The 17,787-nt window shown below is 44.2% G+C and overlaps 1 protein-coding gene across 12 annotated transcripts in view; it reads right to left on the bottom strand.

Moving 5' to 3' along the window:
* Positions 1-17,524, bottom strand: part of PPP1R12B (protein phosphatase 1 regulatory subunit 12B) — a 212,006-nt gene extending 194,482 nt beyond the window's left edge. For all 12 annotated transcript variants that reach the window (XR_014293375.1, XR_014293376.1, XR_014293377.1 and 9 more), the window contains exon 1: positions 17,143-17,524. Coding sequence is in view for 9 of the 12 variants with exons in the window: in XM_082613532.1 (XP_082469658.1) it covers positions 17,143-17,433 (291 nt within the window). In the remaining 3 variants the exon portion in view is untranslated. The remainder of the gene's footprint in view (positions 1-17,142) is intronic.
* Positions 17,525-17,787: the final 263 nt, after the last annotated feature.

The following is a 17,787-nucleotide window of genomic DNA, read 5'->3' as shown; positions in this document are numbered from 1 at the left end:
GAATGAAGTTGAATCTCTACCTCACACCATATGAAAAACTAACTCAGAATGGATCAAAGACCAAAATGTAGTAACTAAAACTATAAAACTCTTAGAAGAAAACATAGATGTGAATATTTGTGACCTTGGATTAGTCAATCATTTCTTAGATATGATATTAAAAGCACAAACAACAAAAGAAAAAAATAAATAAATTGGACATCATCAAAATTTTAAACTTTTGTGCTTCAAAGATTTAAATCTTGGGGGGAAAAAAACCCCATCATGGTTCATAGATGCTAACATCTAACTAGAAAAACCAGCACTTGATAAAACTAATAAATAGAGTTCAGTAAGAAAATCAAATAAATACTATTTTTAAAAAACAGCTTAGGGGCTTCCCTGGTGGTGCAATGGTTGACAGTCCGCCTGCCGATGTAGGGGACACGGGTTCGTGCCCCGATCTGGGAAGATCCCACATGCCGTGGAGCGGCTGGGCCCGTGAGCCATGGCCGCTGGGCCTGTGCGTCCGGAGCCTGTGCTCTGCAACAGGAGAGGCCACAACAGTGAGAGGCCCGTGTACCACAAAAAAAAAAAAAACAGCTTAGGACTTCCCTGGTGGCGCAGTGGTTAAGAATCCGCCTGCCAATGCAGGGGACATGGGTTCGAGCCCTGGTCCTGGAAGATACCACATGCTGCGGAGCGACTAGGCCCGTGTGTCACAACTACTGAGCCTGCGCTCTAGAGCCCACGAGCCACGACTACTGAGCCCACGTGCCACAACTACTGAAGTCTGCGCGCCTAGAGGCTGTGCTCCACAACAAGACAAGACACTGCAATGAGAAGCCTGCACGTGGCAACTAAGAGTGGCCCCTGCTCACCACAACTAGAGAAAGCCCGCACACAGCAGTGAAGACCCAAATGCGGCCAAAAATTAATTAATTAATTAATTAATTAATTTTTTAAAAAACAGCTTAAACTGGTTAGGTAATATGAGGAAAATGCCATTGAGAACATCAATAAAACAACACAATACTGTCTGGGCAAATGTGCCATCATTATGTAAGATGTTAACACTAGGGGCAGCTGGGTGACAGGTATACAAGCTTTCTCTGAACTAGCTTTGCAACTTTTTTGTAACTCTAAAATCACTCTAAAGTAAAAGGTTTATTTTAAAAAAAAAGATGAGAACATGACAAAACAAGCCACAGGGAGACAAATATTTATAATGCATATCAAAACAAGGACTTATATCCAGAAAATATAAAGAATGTCTACAAATCAATAAAAAGACAAAAAATGTTTTTAAGTGCGAAAGATTTGAACTAGACACTTCTCTCTCTCTCTCTCTCTCCCCAAATGACCAAAAAATACTGAGAAGGTATTCAACATTATTAGTCACTAAATGCAAATTAAAACCCCAATGAGATAACAATACACAAATACTAGAATGACTAATATTAAAATGACTAAACAACAACAAAAAAAGACTGACATTATCAAAAATTAACAAGGATGCAGAGCAAACAGAACTCTCATTCATGGCTAGGATAGTGTAAAATGCTACAACCACACTGGAAAACTGCAAGCTGTTAATAAAGTTAGAATTTTACAACTCTAGGACCCAGCAATTTCATTCCTATGTATTTGCCCAAGAGAAATGAAAACATATGTCTATGAAAAGACTTACAGAACAACATTCATAACAGCTTTATTCATAATGGACACCAACAAAAGAGGAAATAACCCAAATGTCAATCAACAGGAGGATAAGCAAATTGTGGAATAGTCACACAATGGAATACTACTCAGCCATACAAAGGAATGGATAAACCTCAAACACATGTTCAGTTGAAGAAACCAAACATAAAACAGTACACACAATATAATCCATTTTAAGAACAGTCAAGACTAATGCAGAATGATAGAAACCCTAACTATGATTCCCTGGGGAAAGGAGGTTCGAGAGGAACTTCCAAGGACGATGAAAATGTCCTGTTTCTTGATCTGGGTGATGGGCACATGGTTGTATACACTCTCAGAACCCATCAATTATAGACTTAATATCTATGCATTTTTACTACAAGTAAAATATACCTCAATTTTTTTTTTTTCCGGTACGCGGGCCTCTCACTGTTGTGGTCTCTCCCGTTGCGGAGCACAGGCTCCAGACGCGCAGACTCAGCGGCCATGGCTCACAGGCCCAGCCGCTCCGTGGCATGTGAGATCCTCCCGGACCGGGGCACGAACCCGTGTCCCCTGCATCGGCAGGGGGACTCTCAACCACTGCGCCACCAGGGAAGCCCTATACCTCAATTTCTAAAAATGAGAAAGTGAGGAAAGTTCATCTGTCATTTTTAGATAGGATGGCCAGGAAATGCTTCACTACAAAGGTGACATTTGAATAAAGACTCTGCGGAAGTCTAAAAAAAAAAAAAAAGCCATCTATGGGGATATCTGACGTAAGAGGATTCCAGGCAGAAGGAACAAGAGATGCAAGGCCTTGTAGGGAGAGCAGCAACTGGGGTTCCTGAGAAACAGGGAGGCCAGGGTGGCTGGAGTGGCAGCCAGTGGACTAATGGAACGTCACCCACATGCCTCCTAAGAATCAGGCACTGAGTTCAGATAGCTTAACACAAAGCTTAGGTAAGTAGCAAAACCAGGATTACAACCCAGGTATATCTGATTCCAAAGCTCATAATCTTCGTCATTTTGCAATAGTAACTCAACATAGTAATAGCCAATATTTACTGAGTGCTTATTAATATATTTAAGCTAAAGGACTTTATATTGGATCTCCCCAGTCATATATTGTTATTACAAATGGGTTACAAGTATGACACACAGATCTTTTGAATGAAATTTTGTATTGCTATTAAAAAATGTTTTGCAACCAATCAAAAATTTTAAATGGTAAAATCATATTTAATTTGTATGGCTCCTTCCATAAACTTCCTAAGTTTAGTAATTATAATTTTGCTACATACTCCACTACCAGAGAGCATGCTACAGTGAGTCCACAAAATAGCCCTTTCTCTTCCTATTGAATCATTTTAATCTATATTTTTATTTTAGTCTACATTGTTCAACATCAGGGAAGATTTATGTTTTGCATGCACGTGTAAAATATTTTGTTTTTCTACTGAATTTGCTCTAATTTTCCACAATTTTTTTAACTAGAAGATATGTATGTTTGTCATGATTGTCATCACGATCATCAACATCATTATTGATACAGCTGATATTAGATGTTCTTAAATAAAACATAACTGATTTTATTAATTTCTTGATTGTTACTTCTTGATCTGTTTACTTATGAATAGATTTTAATGCTAACACAACATTGTAATCAACTATACCTCAATTTTAAAAAATAGATTTTAATGCTAACAATTAGCCAAAGTCTGGTTTTTAATAGATTTTCTTATGATATATTAAGAAATTTAATGAATTTTTATACCAAACTCCCAAACCTCCACTTTACCAAGGGTGCTATACAAATACTGTCATCTTCTGCGTATGCCACGACATGAATGAGGCCTGGAAGCAACGTTTTTGGCATTATCTCACATTGAGCAAAGGCAGAATTATGTAAGAATCAAAGCAGAGACAGAATGCAAAAAGAAACCTCCCCCTACAAAATAGTATGTACCTAAGAGGTCTTTTGAAAGTAAACAGAAGGTCTAGATGGAGAGGGGAACCAGGACTTCAGAAAAGCAGTGTATCCTAGGTAGAAAACCAGAAGCTTGTGAGCCAGACAGATGTAGGTTCCAATACCGGCATGACCTATGGTATCTAGGTTAGGGGAAATTGTCTTCTCTGGTTCTACTTCCTCAATATTAAATGGAATAATACCATCTACTTGGTGGAACTGTTGAGGCAAGATAATAAAAAGAGCAAAATGCAGTTCAGCAGTGTACACTCAGTAAAGCGCACTTATTAGTTATGACACACCGCGAGTTCTACCAAGTTAAAATATTTGTAAAAATTAACGTGACCTGGGAAAGAATGCAAATAAAAACAGTTAATGTGTTAAGGTGGTATTTGTACTAATGAATTGTTTTTTCTTTTATATAATTTCGTTTTAATGTTATGTTGCTTAGCAGTAAATATACAGATGAAGAAGTCAAATGGGAAACCAATACTTAAAAGAACTCTTAGATTCATTTTCTTGGAATGTGAATAATTATCCCATGATGTTTCTATTATATTGAAGTTTTTTAAAGAGAAATGCAACCATATGGTATCATCCTTCTTCCAAAGTTCAAAAGGAGTTAGAGAATATTCTGCTTTTTCTTGAAGTTATCTTGCAAACAACCACATTTTCAGAGACAGAAAAGAATATCAAGCAGAAATTTGATTTGTTTTATAAATAAAACATTTCATTATATTTTATTTCTGTTCCATGCTTATGGTATTCTTTCAGCTTCTTTCTAGGCCTCAGATTGCTCATTTGTAAAAATGACAGAGGTGGATCAGATGTTGTCTTCTAAGGTTCTTTCTGCTATGGTGTCCTGAAACTTGATAATCCTATAACAAAACAATATATATGGCCAGTCCTGCAACTCTGCATTCAAGTGCCCCTCTAACAAGTCTTTTCCCCTAGTGGTAGCCCCCAGAGCTGAAGCCATTACTGACTCTTACCCCTGAGCCAGTGAGGCCAAAGGGAGCTGCAGAGCTAGGAAATCCACAGGAGAGACAGCAAAATGATTAATGATTTGGAAACTGATCTTAAATTAAAGGGATGGGTATTAGATCAGAATAAAGAAGACTGGATTAGAGAAGGCTGATTATCTAAAAATATACAAAGGCAACTTGTAGATAATGATCAATACTCTTTCTCCACTTTTACTATGAACAGGGTAACAGGAAATGGATTCAACGCTAAACAGGAGCAATATGGACTAGACTACGTCTTTAAACCTGTGAGTTTCCCAATCCCTGAGGGCAGGGACTGGGCCATCTTTGTATCCCAGCATCTACTATAGGATCTGGCATCTAAGAAGTACTCAATGAATAATTGGCAAAAAAAACAAAAAAAAAACAAAAAAACTTAATAAAGGATCATTTAAATTTTTAAAGATCCAAACCACAGAAGTGTGTTATGGAGACAGAACAGGAAATTTCTCCTTTTGATATTAAAAAAAGAAAAAAGAAAAAGAAGATACAGTAATAACCTTCTTAACAATAACGTAGATACTGGCTTATGCTTCAAAGTTATTTCCCATTCAAAACCCTTGAGCCTTGGTGATCCTGTCATGGACGGGCTTTAGCAAAGAAAGAGCTTAAGCAAGGCACACAGCGTCTCCTTGCACCTGACAACTGGTGCCAACCATGAGTCCGTGCCTGCCATAAATACCCACTGAGGGGGCCTCCCTGGTGGCGCAGTGGTTGAGAGTCCGCCTGCCGATGCAGGGGATACGGGTTCGTGCCCCGGTCTGGGAGGATCCCATATGCCGCGGAGCGGCTGAGCCCGTGAGCCATGGCCGCTGGGCCTGCGCATCCGGAGCCTGTGCTCCGCAACGGGAGAGGCCACAGCAGTGAGAGGCCCGCATACCGCAAAAAGAAAGAAAAAAAAAAAAAAAAATACCCACTGAGCACTGAGAGTCCCAGCAGGAAGACTCTCCTGACGCCAGTCCAGTGCCCAGTGCGGCAGTCGGGAGACACGAATGGATGGGCCTTTTCACCTGGCCCCTGTGCTGTGGGAGCTCTCCAGCAGGGAAGAAGGCTCTCGGCAGCTGGAAAGCAGCTGGGTGACCCTTCAGAACCATTTCCATCACCCCTAGTGATTTACAGTGAGGTGAGTCATTCTTCTGACCTCATTTTTCATGCTATTTACCGTCGAAAGGGGACAATCTAAACATGCCTCGATACAAGAGGCACGATCACAAAACTGTGAAGCTGCATCCAAAGGACCCAAACATAATGTGTTTGGCACTTTAAAGCCACATCTCATAGCTAGGCCAGCCGACTTTTAAAACGAATGAATGAAAGAATAAAAATAACTAACTAAAAAAAGACAGCTGGCAAAAATGCTGCAGAGAAGCAGAAAGAAAGTAAACCTGCTTCCCATGAAATGCCCCATATAAATAAAACATAGTTTGTAAAACAATACACCCTGATGTGAAATTCCCATTCAACTAGAAGGGCAGACCTCTCCTTGCCGACCAACCCAGTCTCCATTTGAATGTTCCAAATGTCACTTCCATTTTCAAAGATGAGCACATCATCTGCCCACAGCTGACTGATACATCCAGAATGGACACTCCTCTCTTCCTGCCTCTCCCCTTATAAGGCAGGGCCCTGGGAAGAAAGTCTCTCTTCTCCCCGTACAGCCAATTTACTCTATTTTTTAGTTCTCTTTGGATCCTTTCCTTCGAAGTTTTCTTTTATGATGAAGCTCAAGGGCTGGTGGTGACCTTGGGGGGCAAGAAACCACAGTACTGAACTAGAACTTTGAACAATATATCAAAATAGGGGGAACTTCAGCTAAGAGTTAATGAAACAGATTTGAAAAGGTGATAAAGTTTACCCCACGGTCATCGTCACTGACAAATCTTTACACACGAAGGCACTGATCTAAATTTGCCGAGCCCCACGTCAAGTCGTGCAACAGTCAATACACTACATTGACCTGTATGAGCCACTTTATTCACAAGGTTCACAATTTACATGCTCTGAACCGATATTTGGTATCCCAAGTAGAAGGTCAACACAGGGACATGTGATGATCATTAGAAGAATGTATTGATTAATAGAATTCAGGTCTAGTCAAGGCTGGCTTGAAACTTCAAATTTATGTTTAGGCCACCAATGGCCACTAACAAAGAGATAACTTGATATTAGGTACCTCCTGACAGAAGTATATACCACCACCTATGACGTACTCTTGCCAAAAAATTCAAATCTGAATCAGATCAAATCTCTGGATCTTATCATCAATTTATAGAAAATACAGGAGACAAAGGAACATGTTAACATTATAAGCATGCAGTCAGCAGAATCAAGATTGTGGGAAACTCTACAGTACAAACAATTCAGTTTTTCAACAAATAAAACGCAGAGGAAAAAAACGAGGAGGAAACTAAAGATTAAGAGAGTCTTAAGGTACCTATGAACCAATGCAGACCTTATTTGAATAAACCAACAGTAAAAAAAAAAAAAAAAATTCATGAACCACCAGGGAAATTTAAACACTACTGAATATCTTATGATTTTAGGGAATGAGTGTTCAATTTTCAGGTGTGTTAATGAAATTGTAATTGTTTTTATTTAAATTCCTATCTCTTACAAATACATATTAAATATTTACAAATAAAATTATGTGATAATTAGGACTGGTTGTAAAATAATCCAGTATATTGGGGATGGGGAGCGAAGGATCTAAAAATGAAACAAGACTGGGCATGAGTTGACAACTTTTGAGAATTCATTATACTATCATATTTTTGTATTTTGAAATATTCCATAATTTAAAAGTTTAAAAATAAAAAGAAAGTGGGTCACTAGACCAAAAATTCATATGTAAAAGCCAGGTTTTGCAAGATATATCATAGATATTCAGAGCGTGGCACTGTAAAATGTTTTCTGAAAATTGCATTAGAACTTGATTCTAACAGATTGCCACAGTATTATGATGTTTAAGTATACTAAGAACAAAATCTTTTCTAAATTCTTACATAAACCCATTCCATAAGTACAATGTAGTACAACATCACATCAGAAACTACATACAGATCAATTTTCAGTATTGAAAACTAAGGCTTCAGTTTTCCAATTAACTTGACTTACGAAACAAACTTTGCGTGCCTGATAAAACTTCAAGCCCCCCAATTTACTCAAACTGGTTACAATCTAAAATCTAGAAACATTTTTAAAATTATACTTCAAAAGCAGAAAAAGAAATAAATTCAAAGCCAAAAAAAAAGTCAACAATTTGAGCGAGCTTCAATTAGTAACCCAAATGAGTTTTCAATTCTTTGCCTTATATAAAACTCTGGGTCAAGATCGTTTATCTGGATTTACTGAACCACTAAAGATTAATTAAAGATCTCAAACTTCCCTCTTCCACCATCTTTAGGAAAATAGGGTCATTTTCATCCTTAAGTATAGATGAAAACAGTCGCAAATACTGATGAATGTAATACTCCCCCTCCAACCTCCAAAAGCCAGAATGCTAAAATAGAAAATCACTACATGGGACTTCCCTGGCGGCGCAGTGGTTGGGAATCCACCTGCCAATGCAGGGGACACAGGTTCAAGCTCTGGTCCGGGAAGATCCCACATGCAGCCGAGCAACTAAGCCCCATGCGCCACAACTACTGAGCCCACGTGCCACAACTACTGAAGCCCGCGCCTAGAGCCCATGCTCCGCAACGAGAAGCCACCGCAATGAGAAGCCCGCGCACCGCAACGAAGAGTACCCTTCGCTCACCCCAACTAGAGAAAGCCCGTGCACAGCAACGAAGACCCAATGCAGCCAAAAATGAAAGAAAGAAAGAAAGAGAAAGGAAGGAAGAAAGGAAATCACTACATTGCCAATTTCCTATTATAAATGATAATAGTAACCAGCTATTCTGGAGAGCATTCCCCAACTTCTATTTAGATTCTAAGATGTATCAATTGCTATGTAACAAGAAGCACATCTATTCATTCAGTAAATGAATGTGAAAGAATAAACAGCAGATGAAACAGTTTGCTGGCACTAACCTCCCCGTCACGGCTCTGCTAAGGCTGCCTTCCAGTGACAGTGCTAATGAGTGGGAAGTGGGCCAAAGCAGAACTGGGAAATAAAATAACCTAAACTAGCTGGTCAGCCCTTCAGTAACAGGAATGCAACCTTCCTGCCTCTAGTGCCTGGTTTAATGTCCAAAACTATTCTTAACTCATACACTATGAAACCTCTGGAAGTCACCGGAAACCAGCCTTTTGGGAGTCTTCTCATCTATTTCGGGCCCTAATTTACGGTTGTAACCGCAATGATGGTAGACCTTTTTCCTCCCCTTCCGGAAGTCAACAGAAAGACTAACTTCAGTTATATCCCTAATAGTAAAAGTGTCATATAATCTCCATGAACAGTCCTCAAACACCTTCCCACTGAAACTGCTCTTTCAAAAATTATAAATGACCAAACCTAAGTTTTTCTCAGGCCTCTTCCTCCATTTCCTTTTACATTATTGACCATTCGTTCCTGAAACTCCTCAGTATCACTGTGCTTTCTTGGTTCTCCTCTGCATTAGTTTCCTCTTGCTGCTGCAACCAATGATCATAAACTCAGTGGCTTAAAAGTACATGTAGTTACCGTCTCACAGGTCTGGAGGTCAGAAGTCTAAACTCAGTCTCACCGGCCAAAATCAAGTTTCTGGCGGGGCTCCTTCTGGAGGCTCCGAGGGAGGACTCCGTCCCCGTGCCCTTTTCAGCTGCGAGAGGCTGCCCGCCCGCCTTGGCTCTTGGCCCCTTCCTCAACCGCTCCAGCCTCATTTCTGCCATCACAGCTCCTACTACTGACTGTTCTGCCTCCCTTTCACAGAGACCCTTAAGATTACCCTGGGCTCACCTGGATAATCCAGGCAAATCTTCCCAGCGCGAGATCCTAAATTTAGTCACATTTGCAAAGCCCCCGTTACCAGGTAAGGGAACGCGCACAGGAGCTGAGGATCAGGCCTGGGGCAGCTCCGAGGGGCATCACTCAGCCTAGCGCCTCCCCTACAGCTCTAACCGGACCTTCTGCCTCCTCTGCCGCCACCGAACGGTGCTCTTTGCTCTCCTCTTTCATATTTTATCCCATCCTCTCCACACTCCTCGCTTCAACTCTCACCTTTACGCTAATATCCAAGTCTCTCATGTTAAATGTAAGGGAACTGGAGCCTAGATGGGAGGTGATGACGGGCCTTGAATCACACAGATGTCGACAGGATATTTCTATGTGGATGTCTTCAGAGCAGCTCAGTCCAATGCTGGAGTGAATCCTATCTATTCCTGTCTGAATAACACAAGTCTCTCAGACTCAGGCTAGAACTGTATTACACTCTTCTCTGTTCTCTCAGCTGGTTCTTGCATCTCTGTCCCTCCATCCATTCTGAAATCCAATTACAGCTTCCTATTCCTGAAACACTGCTTTGGTTGGGTTACGTCTCCTGCTCAAACCCACCGTTCTCTACTAAGGACTGCATGCCCCCCATCCCCACCCTTCCCGACACGCCCATCGGGACTCCCCTGCGCCCTCTGCCTACACACCACACCCATTCCTACCTCTCACCCTGAACTGCCTTCCTCTGTCCCTCCACTTAGAAGTGACTCATAGAACGTACCCCTCTAAAAGGAATTGGTTTTTTATTTATCTATCTCCAAACCAGACTGGGTTCCTTGACGGCAGAAACTGTGCCTATCAGCAAACATACACAGTAGTTCCCCTCGCTTACCCCTGGTTTCACTTTCCTCAGTCACCTGTCGTCGGAAAACACCAAATGGAAAATTCCAGAAATAAGCAATTCCTAAGTTTTGACTTGACCGCCGTTCAGAACACCTGATGAACTCTCCCGTCCACCCGCTCCGCTCCGTCCCACCCTGTCCAGAACACCCAGTCTGCGTACACTGCCCACCCGTCAGTAAGGAAATAACAGTACCACGGACCCTTGAACAGCAGGGGTTTGAACTGTGCAGGTCCACTTATAGGCAGATTTTTTCAATAAACATGTACTACAGCACTGGACGATACCCAGGTGGTTGGGTCCACAGATGTGGAGCCCTGGCCATGCAGGACCGGCTGTAAAGTCACACACAGGCTTTCTCTCGCAGGGTCAGCACTCCAACCCCCCCGGGGTACATACATACAGGGTTCCCCACTGCACGCGGTTTCAGGTGTCCACTGGGGATCTGAGCTTAAATAAATTCCAGCCCTGCCATTCATTACCTGTGGGGCCCTGGGCAGGGTCTCAGTTTCCCCGTCTCTGTAACATCCAGACAATGGTAGAGTACATAGCTCGTGAGTTCTTCTGAGTATTGCTCACAAGTTAACACATCAGGAGAACACAGAACGGTCCCGGGCTCAATAACTACCATCATGAACAGTGGGAGCTGTGATCAGTACTTTCACCACCTACCGCTGCTGCCAATGAGACTACTACCGGCATTATAGCCGTCACTGGGAATGACTCACCACTACATGACTCGTAACATGGCTTGAAAAACAACAACACAAAGTACTGGCGAGGACGGGAAGCACCTAGAACTCAGACACTGCTGTTTGGAAGCAAACGGGTGGGGCCACTTTGGAAAACAGCTTGGCAGTTTCTTTTAAAGCTAAACATTCATTACCACATGACTCAGCTGCCCCACTCCTAGGGATACAACCAAGAGAAATGGAAAATTATGTTCACACAAAAATGTGTATGCGAATGTTTACGGTGGCTTTGTTCATTATTACCAGAAACTGTAAATAACCTCAGTGTCCTTCAACTGGTGAGCGGGTAAACAACCTGTGGTACATCCATACGTGGAACATCTCTCAGCAATAAAGACCAATGCGCTACAGACACGCACAACAACATGGATGAACCTCAACACATGACAGCAAACGAAAGCAGCCAGATTTAAAAGGCTCCATGCTGTACGACCCATCTATGTGGCATCGTGGCTACAGGAACAGGAAACTGAGGAAGGGTTGCCAAGGGCTGGGGGTGGGAGGAGGAGCCGGCCGCCAGGAGCACAAAGCAACCCTGGGGGTAACGAACGTGCTCCGTATCATGACTGTGGTGGTTACACAGCTGTGTGCACTTGTCAGAACTCACAGAACTCTTCATTTGTAAAAGGTGAATTTTACTGTATATAAAGGATACTTTAATTTAAAAATACGTACAAATAAAAATAAGCAGGGACTTAATTTTAATTTACCAGTAAGACCTGTCCAGCCCTCTACCTTTAGCAGAACTGTGCGTCATCTACACACAACTACAGCTTGGCTATTGGAAAATACTCACAGAGAAGATTCCAAAGCCCAAATGATAGTATATAGCTACTCTACAGGACTCTAAGAATGGGGAACAAAAATTTGGCTAGGGAACAAATAAAAGTCATTTGTATCTGTACTCCCCCACCCACCCCCCAAAAAAACCCACCATAAGAATAAGCCTAATTTCCAAATCTGGCTTTGAGTTCCATTATGGCACGACAACTTGAGACAAATACTCGTAAGGCAAGTGGCCAGGTGGCCAACAGGTTCTGATGCCTCCTATTAACCAATGTGAAGAGGTGAACTACCAAAATGACTCAGGAAGACTGTTCTAGATCCACAATAAGAAAGACGCCAACAGGATTTTCTTAATCCCAGATTACCTTGCGCCCCTAACACCAAGCAAAATTCACCAATATACAGGATAAATCCCTTCCCCCACATGGAACTATAAGACGAATAAATAATGAACTTGGAATAAAAGAGAAAAGGTTAAGAATACAAGTTTTATTCTAGTTATAAAATAAACAAGTCATCGGAAACAGACTCACAGACCTAAAGAATGAACTTATGGTTACCAGGGAGGAAGGGTGGGGGGAAGGGATAGTTAGGGGGTTTGGGACTGACACGTACACACGGCTATACATAAAATGGATAACCAACAGGGACTTTCTGAATAGCACAGGGAACTCCGCTCAATATTCTGTGACAAGCTAAATGGGAAAAGAATTTGAAAACGGAGTGGATACATGTAGATGTATAACTGAATCACTTTGCTGTACACCTGAAACCATCACAACATGTTAATCAACTATTCTCCAACACAAAATAAAAGTTGAATAAGTAAATAAATCCTGGGGATGTAACGTGCAGCAAGGTGATTACAGCCAATTCTATTGCAGTGCATATTGGAAAGTCGCCAAGAAAGTGTATCTTAAAAGTTCTCATCACAAGGGAAAAAACTAACTTTGCGTGGTGACTCGATTTATCACAGTGATCATTCCACAGTACACACAAATACTGAAGCAAATGTTGTGCACCTGAAGCTAATATGATGTTAGCTGTCCATTACACCCCAATTAAAGAAGAATGCAAGTTTTATTTTATAAGTTGGCACACATACATACTATTTGGAATTGAACTGAACACGTAATCATCTTAGTGTTCTTCTGTCTCACTCTGAATATAAACTGCTCTGCCTTTCTTCCTTCCCTCATCTATCCCTACCTCCACCTCTCTTCCAGGGAAATAGATAATTTTCATTTCCCTGAGGATACAGGGTCAGATTGAGGCAGCTCTAGAATGACAGAGGCTACTAGGAGTTGAATTCCAGTCTGGGGTGACCCTGAGGGTCCAAACTTGGACTCTGAGACTGTTACAAAACCAACCTGAATTCGGAGTCAAGCACAGTATCATTCTAGTCTCCTAGGTATCCCTCCAGATGAAGACTGATCAGCCTGGCCTAGTGTTAAGACCCACATGTACTGACACCGGTGTCCTCCCCACACCCACATAAACGTAAGCGCCAATATAATACACTCAGAAGGAAGAGCAGGCATCCATTTTAACAAGTCCCAGAAAACCTCCTTTCCAAAAGCAAGCACTTGCCTCTCAGTAAGCTGGTAATTTGGGAGATACGGTTCTAAGGGCCTGTATCTGGACCTACAGTACCCAAGGTCATAACGCTAAGGATACAAGATAGGTGCTAATAATCGACCTTACAAAATAAATAAACAAATGAAAAGAAAATTTTAAAAGTACCATCCCACACAGAATTATTAGCCCACATTTCATGCCCTGTAATATATACACATAAATGAAACGGGAATCCCTCTGTGAGCAAACATGTGCTTCCAAGGGTTATATAATCAGATTAGCGCCCTTTTCACTGACAGCTCTACATACACACCAAATCTTAATTTATTTGCCCAAGTTTGGTTAGACTGCATCAGTTTCCAAGGCTTTCATCAGAGTAGGTCTAATCTTTGAGATACTTCTTATCCCAGTCTATTTCAAGCATTATTAATAGGCCCCCTGAAGCTTATCTTTGACTCAAGCACCTCGTGGCAGAAGCAAAGACTGCCAAGAAAGAAAGGTCTCTAAGTCAAAAGTAGCATCAAGGCACCACAACCTGAAGTGCAAAACATCTACTGTAACCTTGCGGGAGAAGAAAACTCATCCCCCCAACATCTTCTGGGAGTTTCTTCCAATGTGCTCAGGTAATAGTCCACAGCTGGTCAGGAGGCTGCGGCCAAAACGAGAGAGACTGGAAGTAGTCATCCGGACAGTTCACACCACACTTGTACAGCACGGGGGTATTTTAACTGAGTAATTCATGGAAGTGTACCACTCTCTGCTTCACGGGACAAGCAGTCATTCACTCGATGGCTGTTCAGCCTCTGGCGGCTCCAGCCTCACATTTTGAAAATAATCTTGTATGTATCTTCAGAGTTCTTCAGACATGGGAGAAACATACTGTAACTCTGCAGAAACTGACTTGTAAAAGGATTCCTGAGCCAACATAAGCCCCTGTCTTGATTCAAACAAAGGGACGGTCTCTCAACATAAGGTTTGCTTGATCTCACATCTTCAAGCAGCTTAATCTTTAGCTGAATTTCCTAGTATTGAGTATACCTGGTCAACTCAACTCACCGCCAGCCCTGTAAATAGGGAGGAATGCAATAGTGCACTGGCAGGTGTTTCTCCTTCCTCTCCTATTTCAGGAGATTACGGAATGTGAAAGAATATTAACTGAGAGAAGCTGCGCTTCACAATCTGGGGTGGTGATTAAGAGAGAAAGAAAGACACCAAGGGGACCAGTCTCAGGAAAAGGGGTCAGAAAAGTGCTTCCCTGGTGTGGGAAGGAGACCTACCAGGAATAACCTCAAAGTAGGTGCTTTTCTCGGCATTGTTAAAATGTGTGTGGTAAGAGCCAGACTCAGCTAGCAGAGTCACCGTAAAAGAAACAGGGCTACTGAGTTATACTCAGAAAATTGTGCTTCAATAAAGAACACGTGGACTAGAAACAGATTTCTACTCCTCAAGCCTCTAGGACCCCTTCAAGTGTTTTCTTTCAGAATCTAGACCTCAATCTCCTTATCATCCCAAATACATCTGAAAAGTAAAAATTCATCCTCTCAAAGAGCTCAGAAATTTAAAATAATGCATGTGGCCTTCTTGAAACAGAGAAGCTCTATGCCCCCCATGTCCTCAGCCTGCCTTTTGTCTGTGGAATAACTTTAGTCAATAAGTTTAATCAGAGAAGTGAGAAAATGCAGAAACGAAGGAAAACAGTCAAAGGAGACCAAATAATAATAGTTTAGTCCTTAAGCATGGTCAAGGACCTTCAGTCCCTCTTCAAGGGCTATAGATAATATTCTGAGCCATATCCTGTGAGCTGTTTACTTTGTAGATACTGAAACCCCCGCCAGCTGGAAGAAGTTAACTACATGATGACCAGGCTGTAGCCATGACCTAAGCTGCCACAATTCTGAGAACCGGCCTCAAGAAATGGGAACAAACCGACCCTGGAACTGAAGCCTAACTGTACTTAAAAACAATCAAGATGACGCTGGTCAGACCACCAATGACCAATTTCAAGATGACCGTCAGAGCTGTGCTGTTTCTGCATGGAGCCCCCTCCCTCTGCCTGTAAAAGCTCCTGCCCACTGACTGTCGGTGGGGGGAGTCGGCCTTTAGGCAGGCGTCCACCCTCCGCCCCGCCCCCCTCCACGTGCTGGCATCCAAAGTAAAGCAAACTTTCCTTTCCACCAACCTTGCCTCTTTATTGGCTTCTGAGCGGCGAGCGGCCGGACCCCACTTTCAGTTACACTCTTTTGTGTCCATCTTATTTATATTCAGCTCCTTGTTAGGTGAGATATACAGCTCTGGAGCTTAAATCTGAAAAATCCATGCCTAAGGGCAACTTCTCGCCCCTGTAACCTCGCACAAGCAACCATTTTCTAAGCTTCAGATTCCTCACCTGTAAAACGCTTATTATAACAACAGTACCCGCCACACCTGCTTCAAAGGATCACTGCTGAGATTACATGCAGTAAGACATATAAAGTAATTTTTAAAAAGCAAAGGACGAAGGGCCTCCCTGGTGGCGCAGTGGTTGAGAGTCCGCCTGCCGATGCAGGGGATACGGGTTCGTGCCCCGGTCTGGGAGGATCCCATATGCCGCGGAGCGGCTGGGCCCGTGAGCCGTGGCCGCTGGGCCTGCGCGTCCGGAGCCTGTGCTCCGCGACGGGGGAGGCCACAACAGTGAGAGGCCCGCGTACCGCAAAAAAAAAAAATAAATAAAAAAAAATAAAAAAAATAAAAAGCAAAGGACTACACAAATGTTGGTTGCTACCTTAGGTGGGGCACTGTTGAGAGCATGAAGAAATGCATATAACAGGGTGAAAAGAAGGTTCTTTTATTTGAAAAAAAAAGGACTGCAAACATGGTGAGGACGAAGTTTAAGGTACTGGCTAGTATGTTCAGGGAAGTGGTATGACGCGAACTTGAATTATTGTTTAGAAGTGGGTTCTCATGCCAACACATCCACTTTGCACAGACAGCAGAAGAAGGAAAACAACAGAGATTAAGAGTGGGTGTCCAGCTCCCGGCTCACCGAAATAACTAATGGAGTTCCACGTGGAGAGGGAGGGTGGAGTTAGTCATGACAGCCACACAGAACATGGTTGCGTAAGAGGGGGAAAGTAAAGGTGTTCGTACCAAGCACAGAACTAACTGTCAAGTGACCCACAGTCCACAGATTACAGCCCGATCCGGGGCGTGTCATTTCCACAGGGGGCTTTAGGGGAAAAGAAAGAAAGAAAGGCTATTCCACGAGCATCAAGCAAACCAAGTGATTCCGCAGATTAGTTCTCCGCCGGCGCGGGTAACGCTGGCGGGGAGAGCGTGAGGTCGGGGGCTCGCGAGCTGCGCCCGCGGGACACGGAAGCTGCCTTCAAACCATCGCAAACCAGAGGACGCGGCGCGGACCCAGACCCGCCAGCCCCAGTCCGACCCCGGACTCGCTCCCGGGAGAACGGAAAGCCGGCTTCCGAGAGGGAACCGGGCAGGCGGCGCGGGCGCGCACCGGGGGACACCGCGCCGACCGGGGGTGGCGGGATGCGGACACTGCCGGGCGGCGGGGACCCCTGCCGCGGGGCTGGGGTAGGGGGGAGCGGGAGGCGGCTCGGCCACCGGCCCCGCGCGCTCACCTGGTGCAGGGCGGTCAGGCCGTCCACGTTGGCCGTGTCCACGTCGGCGCCCCGGGCCAGGAGCCGCCTCACCTCGTCGGTGTCCCCGCTAGAGCAGGCGGCCAGGAACACGGCGCCGTCCTCGAAGCGGACCCGCGGGCCCCCGCGCTGAGCCTGCGGCGGCAGCCCCGCGCCCGGCCGGTCGGCGGGCTCCTGCTCCGTCAGCGAGCCCCGCCAGCGCCGCAGCTGCTCGGCCCGCCGTGCCCGCGCCGACTCGGCCCGCTTCCCGCCCAGGTGCTCCATCTCCGCCATCGCCGCCGCTGCTGCGGGCCGCCGCCGCAGCCGCCGCCAAGCGCCTCAGCCGGGAGCGGAGGGCGGAGACCCGCGCGCAGCCATCTTTACTGCTCCGCTGCCCGCGCCGCCCGCACTCCCCCGCGGCCTCAGCACGCAGGCGCGGCGGAGCCCCGGTTGCATCACGGGACTTGTAGTAAGAGATCCACGCGCCCCCCCATCCCCCGGGCGCACCCACGCCCGACGGGAACTACAAGTCCCTGGATGCATGGGGAAAGAGGCGCGGCCCGGGGGTGCTCCCTGCTTGGCCGCGGACGCGCGGGGTCACCTCTGCCCCGAAGCGGGAGCTGTCCCCCGCCCGAATCACCTCCGCGG

This window comes from Mesoplodon mirus (genome assembly GCF_964341445.2).
Source record: "Mesoplodon mirus genome assembly, chromosome: 3".
NCBI lineage: Eukaryota > Metazoa > Chordata > Mammalia > Artiodactyla > Ziphiidae > Mesoplodon > Mesoplodon mirus.
The sequence above is the reverse complement of the archived record's forward strand: the minus strand, read 5'-3'. Positions and strand labels throughout refer to the sequence as shown.